The sequence below is a fragment of the Eucalyptus grandis genome, chromosome 6 (assembly GCF_016545825.1).
Source record: "Eucalyptus grandis isolate ANBG69807.140 chromosome 6, ASM1654582v1, whole genome shotgun sequence".
Lineage (NCBI taxonomy): Eukaryota > Viridiplantae > Streptophyta > Magnoliopsida > Myrtales > Myrtaceae > Eucalyptus > Eucalyptus grandis.
Genome location: NC_052617.1, coordinates 15,188,291 through 15,207,774, shown reverse-complemented (window position 1 = coordinate 15,207,774; position 19,484 = coordinate 15,188,291). Strand labels below are relative to the sequence as shown.

General features: G+C 39.2%; 2 protein-coding genes and 1 pseudogene across 9 annotated transcripts in view; 1 reads left to right on the top strand and 2 right to left on the bottom strand.

Annotated features, from left to right (window-relative positions):
- Positions 1 to 708: 708 nt before the first annotated feature.
- Positions 709 to 6,590, bottom strand: LOC108960519 (disease resistance protein RUN1-like). 7 transcript variants are annotated; one of them, XM_039315646.1, is made up of 6 exons: positions 6,444 to 6,590; positions 5,311 to 6,023; positions 4,029 to 5,124; positions 1,990 to 3,932; positions 1,693 to 1,787; positions 709 to 1,070 (listed from the first exon to the last, which is right to left on the bottom strand). In XM_039315646.1, the coding sequence occupies exons 2-4, from the start codon at positions 5,802 to 5,804 to the stop codon at positions 3,594 to 3,596; spliced, it is 1,929 nt and encodes a 642-aa protein (XP_039171580.1). In that variant the 5' UTR covers positions 5,805 to 6,023; positions 6,444 to 6,590; the 3' UTR covers positions 709 to 1,070; positions 1,693 to 1,787; positions 1,990 to 3,593. The 7 variants fall into 7 exon arrangements, with proteins under 7 accessions (XP_039171580.1, XP_039171581.1, XP_039171578.1 ...); XM_039315647.1 differs by having other exon boundaries at positions 709 to 1,787; positions 1,990 to 3,566; positions 3,658 to 3,932; XM_039315644.1 differs by having other exon boundaries at positions 709 to 1,787.
- A 5,645-nt stretch (positions 6,591 to 12,235) lies between these two features.
- LOC104451550 lies at positions 12,236 to 18,882 on the top strand (annotated as a pseudogene).
- Positions 18,883 to 18,956: 74 nt separating this feature from the next.
- LOC104448564 (disease resistance protein RPV1) overlaps positions 18,957 to 19,484 on the bottom strand; it is a 38,355-nt gene continuing 37,827 nt past the window's right edge. For both annotated transcript variants that reach the window (XR_005552206.1, XM_039315640.1), the window contains one exon: positions 18,957 to 19,476. The gene's annotated coding sequence lies outside the window, so the exon portion shown is untranslated. The remainder of the gene's footprint in view (positions 19,477 to 19,484) is intronic.

Here is a 19,484-nt window from a genome sequence, read left to right as displayed (position 1 = left end):
AGCCACGTTTAGTGCACATAGCTCCTAAGAATCCAGTGAGAGTTAATAACAAGGCTTTGTTTAAATTTTACATTATAGAGCTCCTGTCTTGATTTTCCTCATTCTTTATTTATCGTTTTTGCTTGATTTAATTTTTATTGCTTGAGCACCCATGCATAATATCATTTGTATGTGTTGGGACTTATAAAACAAAATTTAAGATATTGCGTGCATGTTGCTGTCATAAAAGAGATAAGGCACCAAAAGAACGCTAAATTTCATATAGAGTAACTAAGTTTCTAGACTTGTAAATCTCTAATTCGTAATAGTAAGGGTGATTCCCTCGCCTCACACGGCTCATAATTAATCCATTATATATTCGTGGTGGCTTCTAGGTAAATTAAACTAACTAATTAAAAAAGAGAATCAAGTTATGATCGATAAAGCTTAGGAGAATCAATGTTAATTATTGGCACCACCATGTGAGTACAACCATTCGAGCCACCTCCCTTAGAGATCTCACCTCTGGAGGTTCGCAACCACTTTGTTGTGAAAATATTGCAGAACTAATATATTTTGCAATTCAAGTTTAACGCAAGAAAAAGAAATTACTAAAAAAATCAACAAAGAATAATAAGACAACTAGAGATTTACATGGTTCGGCTTAATGTCAGTACATACTATGAATCCGAAAAGTATAGAATTTACCATTGTTTGACCGCTCAAGTGTTTTCCAGCCCTCAATCTCAATCAAAACAAACCGTTAATTGTTATCTCACATTTTTCACAAAGAACTCATTCAGAAAATTCACAGAGAGAAAATTCAAACATACCTCTATTGTATAATAATCTAGTAGAATTTCATAAAACCCACTACAGGAAACCTAATCAATTTAGAAAACCAATGAAAGTTAAAAAACTATTCGGATGAGGCATCTCGGCTCAAACTTTAAGACATTCTCAACAATGGCACTCATCTTCGAATTAACATCGATTTTCAAAAGAGTGGACATAAACAAATGGTAGCTTCTTGGTTCAAGATGGCGGTTGCTTAGTGACATCCAGTATGCTCCTGTAATTGGCTTGGATATCTGGAAATAGATGATTTTATAGATAGATCAATCTCCCATGATGAATATGCAAAAGGAAAAAAGGTAAATACAAAAGCTAAAGAAAGAGATGGAAGAACTCGCCATATTTAAATTCTCATACCCTTGGAAAAAAAACCACAGAGGTTGGCCTCACCTGATAAAAGAAAAATTAACGGTGTGCAAGGATTTAATTATCCGTAAGGTTTATAGAAAAAGCCCATTAGGGTTCTTGGCCTCCTTGGGTGCCACAAGGGAGAGACATTTAGCAGACGCAAACTCGAAATGGAGTTGGCAGCTACGAAAGAGAACATGGGAGTTCATTCCATTGACTCAATTACATGGAGAGGGTTTTAGTTTTAGTCACGCTTAAAACTCTAATTGTAGATTAGCAATACATTACAATTTGTATTTGGAACTGTAATTTCATATGAAAAAAGAATTTGAAAAAAAAGAAAAAAAAACGCCTACCTGAAAATAGACAAAGTAAAATATAGTTAGTGGTAAAATTTAAAATTATGGATTGGTCCTAAAAGTTAAAAAAGTGAAATTAGTATTTAATCAAAATCTCTGTCCTAGTATTAAAGTATGGCATAAGTTTTTCAAAAACAAAGAATCCACTTACAGTACACACGCAGAACTTTCGTCACGAAAATTATGGAGGTATCTTCCATCGTGATATTAAGGAACGTTGACCATGTTTGACTGTTCTTTGTAATCCTGTAAGAAAGATTTTGTTATGGTGAGAAAGAGAAATGCAAAAGTCAGCAAAAATTATTCCCCTGATTATTTTGGAGATGCTGGTGCCGTTGGTGATATTCTAGAATTTTAGTCTAAAATTAACATGAGTTTTCATAGTCTATTTGGATTTCGAAAGGTCTAACCCAAGCCTCGCCAATTGATCAAATCTATAAGTGATTACCTTCTTCTGAAATCATAAATCAATAATAGATTCCGCACGAACAAATCATATTCATCGTACATGCGCTCATAAACCTCAAAGACCCCACAGCTCCTTACACCTTCATTCACTTTGTACAGGTTCCGACCAATGAAAGTTCTGGATAGAGGTTTGACCTCCCTTGGTGGTCGAAGCTCACGGTAGATTTTATCCCAATCCCTGGGCGATGAGCTACACCACTTAACTAACATATCATCAAAATCTCTTCGACGCTGCTTGTAAACCAGATGAACACCACATTTTTCCACCTTTAATCCAGGGTTGGTGATCAAAAATGAAACGACAATGTGGTTTGACGTTGTCTCCCAATTTGTATCATGTGGAAATTGAGTACCCGACACATAACCTAGCCAAATGCAACCTGAATTAACAAATCTGATGGGAAACTTAAATAAGGGACCTAGCTGATTTCCATCAGAATAGAACCTACAGAAAATGAAGTGGTCATTTTCCGGGTCTTGACAAGAGCTACAGTTGATTCGTTGAAAAGATGCGCAGATGGCAAATCCTGTCCAGCTATTGTCATGCCAATTAGGGGGCATGTGTATACTCAACAAAGGTCCAACCGCTTGGTAGCTAAACCACTCAGGTATTTCATATTGCCAACATGGAGACACAACATAAGTTTTTGAAATTATTCTCGTGGAACAGCAAATGATGTACCGAAGCAACGACAAGGAGTACTTCTGCTGCAAAGTTAAGTTAAGATTTTGCGGAAGGAAACTGATGCAGTTAAAGAAGCAAAACCCTGAGTCAGGTACCATGCATATAATGAATGGGTTTGATATCCTTTGTATTATGAGGCACTTATTAGCTTCCACAAGGATTATGCTTTCCGAAAGTCTTGGCAACACTTCAACATTTTTGCAATTATCTAGTACTAGATATTTAAGACCAGAGATATGTTCAATGCTTGATGGTAGGGTGGTAAAATTGTTTTCGGCTAGTTCTAAAGACCTCAAGCAGGGTAAGCAGTCAATATCATTGGGAATTTCTCCTTCCAGAAGATTGCAGCCACTCAGATCCAACTCTGTCAAAGACGATAGCCCTGAAAATGAAGACAACCGCGGACGCCTAGAGTTCAGAGCTCTTCTCAACATACATGTCAGTATCCTCCAAAAATTTTGTGGCCTCCTTTTACTAACATGGAAGCGTAACTTTTTCAGATTTTGTAAGAATGTCAAGCTAGATGGGAGGTGTGTTACGGCAGTTTCACTAATATCAAGCTCCTCTAAGCACTCTAAGCCCCCGATGCTCTCAGGAAGTTCTTCAAGAGTTGAACATCGAGACAGATTAAGAACTCTGAGAGCTTTTAGATTACCTACATTATCTGGAAATTCCATGAGGTTTTCACAGTCACCCATATCAAGTAGAGTGAGTCTTTCTAGATTTCCAATTGAAGGATGAACCCGAGATAATGCTTTGCAACTCTTGAGAATTAGCCTCTCTAGATTTGGGACATATATGAAGTTTGGAGTCTCCACAAATGATTTGGAACCACTGAGGTTGATAACTTTTAACTTCTCTAAGACCTGCATCTAGAAAAAATTGGTTGAACAACTTTATTAGCTTGTTAAACATAATAACGCGTCTGATGAAGCATACACATGCATGAGTACTAATTCCAACCTTTTCCCTTTCCAGAGGCTGCAAAGGAGGCTGTCTCGCATATGGAGTTCAACAAGATTCTTTGGAAGAAAACTTGGTGGAAATGATTTAAGACTGTAGTTGTCCCATCTTAGCAGGCGCAGTTCATTTGAAAGGTGCTTAAAACCAGAAGAGAGGTGGATGGCACAAACATCAAGAATTCTTAAGTTAGTCATGTTTGTGAAGGACTCTCCATTCAAGCACACTGTTCTATAGTCCCCAGATCGCAAGGCTATGACTTTGACTTTTCTTGTTCCCTAATAAACAACTCATATGGTGTCAATACATGACTAGCAATTTTTTCCCCTTATATCAAATAAGCATGCTTGCAAATTAATTTTGTAGTTACTCACCGAGTTTTTTGACAAAATATGGCATACATCCTCAAAAAGCCAGACTCGACTTCGTTCTCCTGGCTCTTCTGAAGACTCTCGACGAACAATTTCCCAGGCCATCTCTTGTAGCAAATCATGCATCCACAGTTTGTTGCCCATGATTTGGATAAGAGCTCTATTGACAAGGACTTCGATTCCAATATCTGCGTACAAACCGCAATTGTCCAGAACTTCTGTAACGTAAGGTTTCTCCTTTCCCTTGAAAAAACAGGCAATATCTAGGAAAATCTCCTTCTCTTTCTGCTGTAGTCCATCATAACTTAACTTAAGCCGGTCAAAAATTTTCCCTTCTGGACATTCTTTGAGTCTGGCAAGTGCACTTTGCCATTGCTTCAAGCTCCTATAAGCCAAAAAGGAACCTAAGACATCAAGGGCTAGAGGAAGGCCACCAGCATATCCAATAACTTGCTTCACGAGCTCCTCAAACTCTGCTGGAGGATGGTCACTTCTAAAAGCTTTCAAACAAAATAGTTTGAGAGCCTCATCAAGGGATAGTCCCTCCACCCTATATATGGAATTTACTCCATATTGGAAAAGCAAATGTTCATCTCTGGTTGTTATAATGATCCTACTCCCATGTCCCAACCATTTAAGACCTCCTGCTAGTTTTTCCAGCTGTTCCTTTTCATCCACGTCATCAAGTATAACAAGAACTTTTTTATGTCGCAGTTGTTCTCTTATCATGTTCGCTCCTCTGTGGTCATCCCTGATTGTCAAATTGTCCTCTAGGAGAATATCATTGAGAAACTGGTTTTGCAAATATATTAGACCATTCTTTTTTGAAATTTCTCTGACATTGGCAAGAAAGCAACATCCATCATCAAATCGGCCACGGATTTTGTCAAAAACTGCTCGTGCAACAGTTGTTTTGCCTATGCCACCCATTCCCCATATGCCAATACTACGTACATCACTCTCGTCCAAGCATAAATATTCAACTACATTTGCAACCCGGGAAGGCATTCCCACAAGATCGCCTACAACACAGGACAACCGAGGACCAAGTTTATTTTCGACTTCTCCAATGATTTGCTGAATAAACTTGGTCTCATATCTGCAGCGAAGAAATGTAGATGATTAGTTCCCCAATGAGCATTGAGGCTGTTTAGTTTTGGAGGAGTTAATCATATATTTTGGTTCAAATGAACTAACATAATACAGAGTATGATAGTCATGACATTCATGGCATACTAAACTTAAAGAAAATAAATAATTCCAAGTTAATGGAAGAGAGGCCTACCCATCTTTCAATTCTCTTCCGGCGAGACCGGCTACTTTATTTAATGCATCCTTCCACCTCTTTATATTTCCCCTGTCACCAGTATAAGTTTCCTCAGTTTTAGCAAAGCCTCTCCCAAAGTTTCCCCTCAGTTTCCGTACGTCAGATGGATCGAACTTGTAGAAGATCGGTATCACTAATCCTTCATTGATATCTTTGCATTCCACAGCCTTAGCAACTTCTTCCAGGCACCAAGTAGAAGAAGCATAGTTTTCAGAGAATATCACTAGTACATATCTTGACTGCTCTATTGCCCTCAATATTTCTGGTTTAATACATTTTCCCCTCTGAAGATGTCGGTGGTGATCATCTCGAAAGGCCACGATTCCTCTTCGCCACAGATGATCGTGCAAATGGTCAACAAAATTTTTGCGGGTATCCTCACCTCTGAAACTCAGGAAGACATCATACTTGTATTGACACTGTTCATTTTCTGGCCTTGGGAAAGATGCCATATCTTCTTGGACAAATTTTGTAAAGACAAGAGAAATGAATGCACCTTGTCCTTATAGGAGTCCTCAGAAACAAATCGGGCTTGTGTTGGCAATTCGACAGAGATTTTAGGGGGTTATATAGAAGCACCGTGTCCAATCTCGTACTTCCATTCCAGGGACGAAGCAGATGATTGAGTACAAGTAATCGCCCTTTGCCTGATCATTTGATTTGATGAATTACTGTATATCACCCCAAAAAAATAGAAAAAGAGAGAGAGCAAGAAGAGAGTTTCAGGCATCCCGTGAAAGCTGAGCGTAAGTTTACCAAAGGTTAGAGGCTTAATCTCGACTAATTCCTTATTTGGGAACTTCATGATGTTATGACATCAACCATCAATTTGCAAAGCAGAGTAACAAAACAAAAATGGAAGCGACTCTAAAAAGTGGAACTTCTCAGGCAATTGGAGCACTTCTAAGAGCACAAAATGGTCAGATCGGCACAAAACCAACGCGCATTTAACGTCACGAAGATTCTTGGAAGAAGATAATAAAAGGAAATGGCAGTTTGCACATCTGGAGCTAAGAAACGGTGAAATACGCGCGAAAAATTAACAAACGAGGAGCGGCTAAACTCAGAAACAAGCAGAGGACACAGAAAACCTCGAGAATGGAAGAAGCTTGAGCCCGAACGAAGAGACGAATGCAGAAGCCGGTCGAAGCTGTCGAGACTTTGAGCTTGAGATTAAAGACTACGATCCAGCGGAAGCTGTTCATGCGAAGGATTGCCAAGTCAAGTCAAGTCAACCCCCTCACCAGAAAAGTTGATTGTTTATTGTTCTGCCGATTATTATATTTGTATGTTACTTCGTGGATAATAAATTAATGGTCTAACCAATTCCTTAAGAGTTAAGGTTTTTCTTATCCGCCAAACCAGAGAGTTCTTGGTCCCACGCGCCCCTGTCGCTTTGCTGGGTGATATGATGGATGGAAAGGGCGAACTTGCAAAATCATATATTTATATAAGTGCCACGGTCAACGAATATTTAATTAGGGTGGTCAACAAGTGTGCAGGTGGGCCCGGTCAGATTCTCACAAAATCAACGAATATGTTTTGCAAGAAGGCACGATTTATCGAGAAAGACAAAACTACACTGTCAGTATGTTGAAGTGGAACTATAAACTATTGTATGATATGCTCTTTCTAAAAACTAAATCAACCATATAATACTCAGGAGCCACAGATGAATTTTGTCGAGAAATATTTTGGATGGAATTTAATCATATTGGTGATATATATGTGTATGGACCAATTCTATTTTGCTGTTTAATCACGACTAACTAACGTGTTCTTTTTAGACTTATTTAGAAAAAAGTGATTTTCAGGACTTAATAATAACGGATATGATTTTCGTGCCTCATCGCTAGTGAACCATGACCGTAAGGTCTTCTTGACTTGAGCATAGGATGAGTTTGACACATGCTGGCTATACTATATTACATTGTTTATGAGGTGGAGCATATCTTATGATTTTCTAGAATATACATAATGCTTGTGAAACGAGTGAATGTGATGCCTACTCATTCCTAAAGCCAAATTATTCTTACCATGACTTCATAGGAATAAAATGAAAAGCGAATAATGCTAAAAAAAGATAAAGGAAAAAAAAAGAGAAACAGAGGAGGTTGCTCGCGCTTGGAGGTCGAGTCGAGCGACGAACTCTCTCTGCTCGATCGTGCTTCCGGAGAGCATCGATCCGCAGCGAGCGAGCTAGCGAGAGAGAAAGCTTAGCAACGATGTCGGTGCAGGAGTATCTGGACAAGCACATGCTCTCTCGCAAAAATCGAAGACGCCGTCAATGCCGCGGTTAGGGCCAAGACGCCTGATCCCGTCCTGTTCATCGTAAGACCTCTTCCTCTTCCTCTTCATCTCCTTCCTCTAAACCTCCTCTACTTCCTCGAGGATCTTTTCCCGCTTTGTTTTCCGAGAAAATGCTGGAAAAAAGTTGCGCCGGCTGCGATTTCTGAAGCCGTGGGGTTTTTGAGCTGAACAGCCTCGCGCAGCCGTGAGAGTTGGTCCCTCAGCTGATGCGTTGTCGTTGCTCAGCCGGATGATTTCGTTTCGCAGTGTATTCACATGAGAAAGGCCGTCCCGTCGGTCATAACGAAGATCAAAGCCAGGCAGATACTGGACAGCAGGGTCATTCGTACTGTCGAGGTGGACTTGAACACCCTCAGAAGGCGGCGTAGCCTACCAACTCCAGTTGCAAGTACAAACGCCTCCCTCTCTTCCATCTTCATCTTCAATCTCTCTCTCTCTCTCTCTCTCTCTCTCTCTGAAGCTCCACGGTCATGGCTGAGGACCCTCAGAACCGCCTCCAGCTTCGGAAGCGCCAGCCCCGGCGGAGGAAGTCATGGTGGGGGTGGTTCCGACGCACCTCACGCAGCCGAAACGCCCGCCGCCGGAGAGGACGTGGCGAAGGGCGTGGAGGCGGAGGCGGAAGAGAGAATCGTGAAGGCCTCCTGATACGCTTCCTTCAAGGAAGAGACCAACGTCGTCGGGGAGCTTCCCGATGCACAGACGAAGGCCCCCGACGAGCTCAAAAGCCTCGTCCGGGAGGCTCTGAGCAAGCGCAAGTTCTCCGCTCAACCGCTGCAACCGGCTCCTAAGGAAGAAGAGGAGAAGAAGGAAGACAAAGAGGAGGCGGCGAAAACGTCCGCGGAGGAGCCTGCGAAACCTGAAGCCGAGACGCGCCGTTGACGCGTGTTTTGGACGAGTTTATGCCCGGTCTTTATATCCTGCTCGTTCTTTGCCATCACGATCTCGCGATTTCAGCTGCAAGTTCCAACAGGTACGAACCAAGAGAAACTTAAGGAAAAGCCAATGGTTTGCAAGGTTAAAAAATCTGAAAGGTTTAGGGTTTAATATCACAGAAAAAAAACCACAAATTGATAAATTTATCTTAAATTATAAAAAATCTCAAATCGATATATTTGTGAAAAATTTATCCCAAACTAATTTTGTAACCACAAAAAAATCTTAAATTGGTACACTTATAATAAATCCGTCATTTGTTAGTTTCCATTAAATTGGATTAGCTGGTATACCCATGCTGAAAATGGAGGGTAAAACTCCAAATTAGTACCATGTCATCTAACTGAGCAATTTGACAGTAAAACTTAACGGAAATTAATGGAGTGTAAATTTGTTGCGTGCGTATCGATTTGAGATTTAATTTGAGGTAAATTCGTCATTGGTTTATTGATTTGAGGTTATTCATAATATTACCTGAAGGTTTGCACTATACCACCTGACTAATCAAAATTTGTTAGAATTATTTGATTCCCCTCCTTTCCTCTTCCTTTTGTTTTCTCTCATGTACCTTTTTCTACCTACAGAGTATTGTCATCGCGGGAATGGCATTCTTATTTTGATAAAAGCCATTTGTTACCTGTGACATGACTATTACTGTTAAAGAATGGTGTCTAGATAGACCAGTTCGATCCTAGAAAAGTTAAGAGAGGAGACGAAAGTCATGCAACTTTAATGAATTTGTTTGCTTCTTTTTGTAGACTAACATCATATGGGGCCAGGATTTTTTTTTTGTTGAAGGCTAAAATTGGCTAGAAAGATTAATGATATGATTTTTCTGAAGTTTTTTTTTTTTACTAACCCCAGATTTTTTTTCCGTCATGTGATATGTTCTTCTTCTTCTTCTTTTTTTTTTTTTTTTTTTTTTTAAGTTCATGAATGTGATTGGTACCATCCTATTTTAGTTAAGTCTTAAATCTCAGCAATGTTACTTATTCCTAATGCATGCTATCCTCTTTTATAATCCACTATTCATTTTTATCGAAGTATGGCATCTCGCCAAAAAGACTGATGCAGAACACTGACTTAACAAATTTCTTTAAGGTCTTGACAACCAGCACGGATGGAGACAACAAGTTTAAATATAAGCAACTACCACTTACTTCATGTCTAAAGTGATATATTGCAGTGAAAAAAAAAATATTGTTTACTGCTTATATGTAAGAAATAACATTAAGTTCTTTGAGGAACTCTATTACCAGGTCTATGTCTCCACAGTAAAAGCAAACAGTTATCCTGTAACTGCTTTCCAATGGCATCCAGAGGTAATAGTTGGTTTAGTGCTTTACTTCTTGTTCGACACTAATTTCGTTTTATTAGAAAAGGCACATTGCTTCATTATGTAGTAGCTTTCGTACTGATCATCTCAAGATTGGATGCATATTAAGCCTATTCAGGTAGATGATCCATCTGTTGCCATTTAACATGCCTGATATAACTCTTTTACCAAGTTAGCTTAAGAGAAGTTTAACTCGCATGACAAATTGACTTCATGATGATAATGCTTGTTGGTGCCAAATGAAACATGCACCTTCTATAGGGTTCTGACACTACCGAATGCAGCATGTCATAAGAAAGAAGTTACCCCAAAATTGTGGTAGTTGAATATCTGAATGTAGAGATTTGGGCACTGGTGTAGCAATTTTTAGCTTTATCCATGATAATCCATATTAAATTAACTTCCTTCCTGCTGAGCACGTGATCACGGTGTTGGGAGCACGCAATAAAAGTCTGATACTTGCACCTAAGGAGATCACCAAAAGGATGCCAAAGGCCAAGCCTGTTAACACATTTAATTGGATCTACTTTCACTTAAAAGTTTAACCCAATAAGTTATTTGCTAACTAGCATATATTAACTGCTCCGTACCACATCACATCAATTGTCCCATCTAAGACTTTTTTAACACAACTCACTCGCACGTGCATCTTAACACATAGACGATGAAATTCAACATTTTCCTGTTTGGGCATTTTGAGGAAAATGACTTCTTGCTGTTGTAGATTCTAATACGTATTGTTTGATACTCATTTCCTGCGATGTCTCCTTATTTTTTGCTGTTTAATTTCTTTAGTGAAGACCTTGTGGCTCATCTTTCCTGAGTCTCGCAGAATTGGTTAAGAAAATTTAGGAGACTAAGTAGTTTGAGTTTATCGTGTCATAAGAGGACGTTTTTTTTTTTTTTTAAAGGCTTTGACTTAAAGATGACTCATTTGCTTCAATATCCTAAATATCTTAGGGAGCTAAATCTGTAATTGTCCTTGGGACTATATTTTCCACCTCTTCACGTCTGTGAAGAATGTTTTGACTTACTGCCTTGAGGTAACTTATTTGGTTTTTCGATGTTGTGCAGAAAAATGCTTTTGAATGGGGTTTGTCCATGATACCACACTCAGATGAAGCCATTCAAGTTACACTGCACGTAGCGAACTTCTTTGTAAGAACAGAATTTGTCAAGTAATTTTATGCTGCAAAGTAAGTTGTGTTTGAAATTTCCGTGTTAAAGTTCTTAAATATCATGCATCATACACAATTATGGTTTTATGAACTGTGCTTGTGGTTGAGTGTTTGCTTTTCACTCAGTTTGAAGGGAAAACACTTCTAATGCGAACTTTTTTTTTCCTGTAGTGAGGCTAGGAAGTAATTCCTAAACTCGTTTATCTACAGCTTTGGTATATATCCTGAAGGTATAATCATCCTAAACCCGACAGCAACAATATTGGGGATAAATAATACCTTAAGAATAATGGTCATCATCACACATCGTAAAGTTCTGCCCACATTAACGGCTCATCAAGGTTCGTCGAGAAAAGCCTGTAAGAAAAGAATTGTTACGGTGAGAAAGCAAAACACAAAAGGCAGCAAAAGTATTCCCCCGATATTTTGGTGATGTTGGTGCCGGTGGTGGTTTGGTAGGACTTGCATAGTTTTAGAGTTTTAGTAGTCTGTTAGGATCTTGAAAGGTCTAAACCAAGCACCGTCAATTGATCAAAATACTAGTTGCGAATTACCTTTCAGTAAATCATGAGGAGATGGTCGTTGAATTCTCCCAGGATTCCAATACACACACAGAAGCACCGCGTACGAACGACCTCCAGGATTTTCAAGGTCAGCCAGAAATTTACAGACCCCACAGCTCACTATACCTTCATTCATTTTGTAAAGGTTCCTAAGTGTGGAAGGTACTAAGATAATATCACCCTTACTTGGCTGTCGGAACTCACGGTAGATGCTATTCCAATCTCTGGGCGATAAGCTAGACCACCTGACCATAAACTCATCAAAATCTGTCGGATGCTACTCGTAAACCAGGTGAACACCACACTTTTCCACCTTTGAAAACTGGGTTGGTGATCCTAAGTGAAACACCAATGTGGTTTGACCACCGCCAATTAGTATCCCGTGGAAATAGCAAAGATGGATGACACATTCCCAGCCAAGGCAACCTGAATTGACAAATCCAATGGGAAACTTAACTGTGGGATCTGGCCAATTTCCATCGACATATAAGTCACAAAAAATGAAGTGGGCATTTTCCAGGTCCTAACAAGAGTTGCAGTTGGTTTGTTCAAAAGAAGCGCACATGGCGAATCCTCTCCATTTATTGTCAAACCAATTAGGCGACATGTCTATGCTCAACAAAGTTCCAACTGTCCGGTAACTAAACCACTTAGGTATTTCACCTTCCAGACATGGAGACACCACATAAGTGTCAGGAAATCGTGTTGAATGGCAAATAGTGTAACGAAGCAATGACAAGGAGTACTTTTACTGCAAGGTTAATTCAAGACCTTGCAGAAGCAAACCAGAGCAGTTGGTGAAGCAAAACCAAGAGTTGGGGACTATGCATATATTAAATGGTTAAATGGGTTTGATATTCTTTGCAATCTACTTGTCAAACTCCTCGAAGATTGTGCTTTCTGGAAGTTTGGTAACACTTCAAGATTTTTGCAATGATTTAATATGAGAAATTCCAGGCCAGAGATATGGTTGATGCTTGCAGGTATGGTGGTAAAACTGTTCTCGGCTAGGTCTAAAGACCTCAAGGAGAGTAAGCAGCTAATATCACTGGGAATTTCTCCATCTAGAAGATTACAGCCACTCATATGCAACTCTGTTAAAGAGGATAGCCCTGAAAATGAAGGCAATTGCGAACGTCTAGAGTTCAGAGCTCTTCTCAGCATACGTGTCATTGTCCTCCAAAAATTTTGTCACCTTCCATTACTGACATAAAAGCGTATTTTTCTCAAATTTATTAAGAATGTCAAGCTGGATGGGAGATAAGTAATGACACTTTCACTAATATCAAGCTCCCCTCAGCAATCTAAGTTCCCCATGTTCTCAGGCAGCTCTTCAAGATTTGAACATCTAAACAGAATAAAATCTTTGAGAGATTTTAGATTACCTACTCGACTACACCATCTGGAAGTCTTTCTGAGATTCACAATCACCGAAGTCTAGTAGACGGAGTCTTCCTAGAATTCCAAATCGAAGGATGAATACGAGATAGTGGTTTGCAGCCTTTGAGTATTAACCTCTCCAGAAGTGGGAAATTTATGAGGTTTGGAGCCTCAATGAATAATTTAGAACCATTAAAATTTTTCTAGGACCTGCATCAAGAAAAATTGGTTGAAAATTTTTACTATCTTGTTAAACATATAACATGTCTGATGAAGCACACACATGCACAGATATTAATTCCAACCTCTTCCCCTCTCTAGAGGCTGATAAGGAGGCTATCCTGCATATTGAGTTTGAGAAGATTCTTTAGAAGAAAACTGGGTGGAAATGACATAAGATTGCAGCTGTCCCTTTTAAGCAGATGTAGTTCATTTGAAAGGTGCTTAACCCAGAAGAGAGGTGGATGGCATGAACATCATGAATTCTTAAGTTTGTCATGATTGTGAGGGACTCAGGGTTCAAGCACACTCTTCTCTAGCCACCGGATTGCAAGACTATGCCTTTGACTTTTCTGTTTGAAACTAAACCAAATTTATAAATAAAATAAAAATGTCGAGATTACCAAGTTAGACAATGACAATGGAGGAGTTGCCGATGTCAATTGATTATCGCATTGCCAATATTCCAAAATCGATACTGTGTGGTATACATATTGAAGAGGAGTCATCATGTAGCGTTATTTTTAAGATGTCTTTTCGTATTTATGTGTTCTGTCTATTTGTGTCTTGAGGTCTTTTGTAAGTTTCTGTGACTTTATCTCTTCGGAACGCTAGTTATATTTACGAGAAAGAGCAAAAGTCATCTGACCAAATAGGCTTTGGAGTCTTGTAATAGGTTTTGTTAAGGTAAATTATCATGTGAGTTGCTGAGTGTTTCCAATACTCCCATCAATTTAGTATCAGAGCACGCGGTACCCCGAAATCTGGAAATACCTCTGGATCCCCCTGCCGATTTCCTTCTCCAAGGAGCGAGCTCTAGCCAAGGCGCAACCGGGGATCCTCCTGCCGGGCCAGCTCGAGAATGAGGCGGCGGCGGCGTCGTCCCGAGCTGCCCCTCGCCCGACCCCAAGCTCAACTTCCGGCCGGTGAAGGGGATCCTCAGCCACCCTGGGGACGGCGCCTCCGGCAGGCTCAACAACGCGTCCAACGCCTCGTACATTGCCGCGTCATACGTGAAGTTCGTTGAGTCCGCTGGCGCTAGGGTGATTCCGTTGATTTATAACGAGCCGCGGGAGGTTCTCCTCGAGGTAGAAACGCGTGGAATCGAAGTGTTTGTGGACTCTGGACCTTCGTAGCTTGCGTATAGTTGATTGAGCTTAATCATCTCGCGATCCTGAAAATCGATCACCTCTTACTGGTAAAATTACAGACTAACGCATAACACACTTCCTTTGCAACTCCGATTAAATCCGTCCACGAAAACATGGATCTAAACGTTGTCTTTGCGAGGGGAGATTCACTAGATTGTTATTACTATGACAAAATGATGTTTGGGGTGGATTAGTAGTATCATCTATCCCTAACTCGCCGAGGATTGTTGTGGAAGAGGGGGGATTTAGCATTCTTCATTTCTTAATGGTTAAAAAGTGATCATGATAGACAAATCGCGTTTCTTCATGCTGTGCAAGCAACACATGTATCCTCTCTCCCATGTGTGGATTAGAGTAGCTAATGCTTTATAATACCCTTTCTGAGGTGTTTTGCATGAGAGATGGGTATAATGTCGGAGGAATGTGGTTTCTTTCGAGTTGTGTTTGTATAGATTTTATGGCCTGGTTTATTTTTAGACGACCCCACTTTGTTTTTCATTTCTAGATGCTGATATTTGGTTGAAATGCAGAATCACAACATGGTTAATGGAGTGCTCTTTACTGGTGGGTGGGCTAAAACCGGATTGTATTATGAGACTGAAGGCAATTTTCAAGGTACTGTTATGATTGATACACCTAAATATTTCTAACATGTTGTGTTTCTATTTATTGGTTGGAGGCAGAACTTCATCAATCTTGTATCGACTGTTTTCGTGCAATATATATAGGTAGTTTTCCTAGAATAAGGTGCTGTTCCTCATTCAAAATCTTTTTATTCCATTGCTTCCAAGACACACAAGCGTTCTGACTGCCTTGGGAGAGAATAGTTGGTTTTGCTATGTTTTCAATGAGTATCCTGTACATTTTTCCTTTGCAATTTTTTAGATGTACTCTTTGCCTGTTGTTTGCAGAAGGTTTTGGCGAAGAATGACGCTGGTGACCACTTCCCATTGTATGGCATCTGCTTGGGCTTTGAACTATTGACAATGATAATCAGCAAGGTAACTCAGTCCCTTGGCAACGTTTTGGTTGCATATTTTTTCTTTTCTAATGCAAGAGTCGATTTACAGGGGTTGTTAATTAAAGCAAATCCTTTTTCCTTTTACTTGTTATCTTCTGTGAGGTATTCTGCCAGACAGAAACTTTTGTCCGACCATGGCTTTTGACTTAGCACAATCGACTGATTATTATTTGCATAAAGTTATGGCCTCTGTTGGCACAAAACCTGAAAGCATGTCTTGATATTGTCACTGCAAGGTTGAGATTGGCATTGCTTTAACTTTGACATGTATTGTGTTTCATTTTCACATATATGGATGATTTTCATAGCTAATCAATTTTTGTGATGCAAATCATCTCTACAAGGTTTAAGTTGCTTAATTCATGGCAAACAGAGAAATATATCATCTGAATGAATAACAAAATACGTAGTTTATAGTGTAAAGAGGAAAGTGTGAAAATCGCTTGATGATAATTTAAGATTTCTTGATGACAGGACAAAAGCATTCTTGAAGAATTTAATGCTGCAGATCAAGCATGCACTCTACAATTTATTAGAAACACAAATGTTGAAGGAACAGTATTTCAAAGGTATGGTTAACCCAAGTAAGCTTTCATTTGTCGACTTTGAAGAACTTACACATATAAAGACGCAGATAAAACTGCATTTTTTTTAATTTGACAGCAAGCAGGATATGTGCACAATTCCAAATGGCTTCTCATATTTGATGAGAATATAGATGTGGATATTTGTAGTTTAGTAAATGATGGCAATTATGTAGCGGTGGGATAAAAAATGTTGCTGGAAAAGGAAATATTTGTACTGTTGTACCAAGAGTGGTTATTGGCGCAGAAGATGCATGGTTGCTCTGTGTAGATCTATGTACTTGAATAGTATCATTATAAGTGGTGGTCATCTTCTAAGGTGTCTGTCGCGTGATATAGTTATGCATAATTACCCATAGATGCAGTTCCAATTTCCCCGTGTCCACTGTTTTGCAGGTTTCCGCCAGAGTTGCTTAAAAAGTTGAGTACAGATTGCCTTGTCATGCAAAATGATCATGCAAGTTGTAAGATTTAGTTGCCTGTTTGGTTTAGTCGAGAATACTAAGTGGAATTGATTTCTCTCCTGTACCTCTTTCTTCCAACAGTGTATATCATCATGGAATTATGTTCTTATTTTGATTATAAGCCATCCGTTAAATGTGACACGTCTATTACTGCTAATCGATGGTTTCTAGATAGACCACTTTGATCCTGGAAAAGTTAAAAAAGAAGAGGAAGTCGTGTGACTTTAATTCACTGTTCTGCTTCTTTTTGTAGACTAACATCCTGTGAGTTTTTTATACGGGCCCAGGAGTCTTTGAAGGCTAAACATGGCTAAAAAGGCTTAAATATGCTTTTTCTGAAGTTTTTTTTATACGGGCTCAGGAATTTTTTTTTTTTTGGGGGGTGGTTGTTGTGTGTTTTGTTCTATTATTTAGTTTGTGAATGTCATTGGGACCAGTCTACTTTAATTAAGACTTAAATCTCAGCGAACTTGCTTATTCTTAATGCATGCAAGCCTCTTTTCTAATCCAACTGTTCATTTGTGTCACAATCTCACCAGAAAGACTGATGCAGAACACTGACTTAACAAATTTCTTTAAGGTCTTGACAACCAGCACAGATGGAGACAACAAGGTTAAATATAAGCAACTGCCACTTACTTCATGTCTGAAGTATTATATTGCGGTGAAAAAAAATTTTGTGTTACTGCTTATTTGTGAGAATAACATTATGTTCTTTGAGGAACTCTATTACCAGGTCTATGTCTCCACAGTACAAGCACGCAGTTATGTAGTAGCTTTCCAATGGCATCCAGAGGTAATAGTTAGTTTAGTGCTTTTCTTCTTGTTTGACACTAATTTCATTTGATTAGGAAAGGTGCATTGCTTCATTATGTAGTAGCTTTCATACTGATCATCTCAAGATTGGATGCATATTAAGCCTATTCAGGTAGATGATCCATCTGCCGCTATTTAAAATGCCTGCATAACTCTTTTACCGAGTTAGCTTAAAGGAAGTTTCACTTGCATGACAAATTAACTGCATAATGAGAATGCTGTGTTGGTGCTAAATGAAACACGCACCTTCTATAGGGTTCTGACACTACCGAATGTAGCATGTCATAAGAAATTTCTGAATGTAGAGATTTGGGCCCTGGTCTAGCAATTTTTAGCTTTATCCAAGATGATACATACTAAATTCACTGCCTTCCTGCTGAGTACATGATCATGGACTATGAAATTCAACCTTTTCCTGTCTGGGCATTTTGAGGAAAACGACTTCTTCTTGCTGTTAGAGATTTTAATACATATTGTTTGATACTCGTTTCCTGCGATGTATCCTGATTTTTTGCTGATCGATTTCTCTAGTGAAGACCTTGTGGCACAATTTGCCTGAGTCTCGCAGAATTTGTTAGGCAAAATTTAGGAGACTGGGCAATTTGAGTTTATCATGTCCTAGATCTCCCCCCTCCCCCCATCTTTTTATAAAGGCTTTGACTTAAAACACGATTCATTTGCTTAAATATCTTAAATATCTTAGGCAGCTAAATCTGTGATTGTCCTTGGGATTATATTTTCCACCTCTTCATGTCTGCGAAGTATGTTTAGACTTACTGCCTTGAGATAATTTTTTTGGCTTTCTCGATATTGTGCAGAAAAATGCTTTCGAATGGGGTTTGTCCATGATCCCACACTCAGATGATGCCATTCAAGTTACACAGCATGTAGCGAACTTCTTTGTCAGGTCAGAATTTGTTGAGTAATTTCATGCTGCAAAGCAAGTTGCGGTTGAAATTTCCATGTCAAAGTGTTCTTAAATATCATGCATCATACACAATTATGGTTACATGAACTGTGCTTGTGGTTAAGTGTTTGCTTTCCACTCAGTTTGAAGGGAAAACACATCTAATTTGAACTCCTTATCCTGTAGTGAGGCTAGGAAGTCTGTAAAGCGGGCATCTGCTCGGAAAGTGCTTGACAATCTGATATAAAATTTTTGTCCCACGTATTGTGGGAAAGCAGCGTAAGCCCTGATGCTATCAATTCAGTGCATTTATTCATCAGTTTTGCACATGAATTTTGCAATTTAATGACTGAAAGTGTTAAATTTGTATGACTATAGGAAGGGATATGACGAGGTTTATATCTTTACGTGAGTGCGAAACCCCCATTTTTCATGGGCATCAAGTCTCCTATGCTGAAGAAGGCGATGTACCGAATTGCTCAAAATCAGAAATTAGCTCTTTATGTAAATGAGATCATGAGATGGATGGACATTATTATTTTAATGGCAAGTGTTGAACATTGTCGTAGTTATCTGAACTTAAACTATGCATATGATTTGTCGCCTGCAAACTAATTGATGACTTTTTGTCTTGATGAGTCAATCAATGGACGAGCTAGGGTCTCATCTCTCTGCTAGTAGTAACTTTGATTGATCGGAAGATGCCTCGGATTGAATATTCTTTTGTGGTCATATATGTGTGCTCAAAGCGTGACAAACACTATAATATAGATTTCTTCTCCCTGATTCCCAATTTACTGCATATCGCTCCCTGTAAAGTCCTACTTAAATGGAAAAAGGAAGCTATATAAGGCTCTAATGAACCTCGAATTCTAAAAGACAAAATTCTTCATTCAGCTCGGAGAAGAATCTTAATCCTTTAGGACTCTAATTTGACTTGTGACTATTCATTTTTTGGCAAAAAGAATCTTAATTCTTTTTGATAAGTTTTGATGGACAATGGAATTATCCGACCAAAAGAAAAAAACCAGGGGAATCATCATTATTTGAACAAGATAGAAGATTGCTTCATGTTGTTAGCTGCGTAATTTACAGATTAAACTGTCCTTGTTCTTGCTCAGTTCTGTAAGATCGATAGCCATGATTCCCACAGCATCCATTGCCGCCTACTGCTTCGATCCGAAGGACCACGGCGAGTGTTGGCAGGGTGTCAGGTTGAAGATGACGGTTGCTTAGTGACATCCATTATACTCTTGTAATAGCTTGGTTC

Bases quoted from the DNA above. Each gene is read 5' to 3' on its own strand.
- LOC108960519 (XM_039315644.1), bottom strand. From the start codon at position 5,804: ATGGCATCTTTCCCAAGGCCAGAAAATGAACAGTGTCAATACAAGTAT. The intron at 5,125-5,310 runs GTAGGCCTCTCT...TCTTCGCTGCAG, and splicing joins GGAAGAGAATTGAAAGATGG to ATATGAGACCAAGTTTATTC. The intron at 3,933-4,028 runs GTGAGTAACTAC...GTTGTTTATTAG, and splicing joins ATATTTTGTCAAAAAACTCG to GGAACAAGAAAAGTCAAAGT.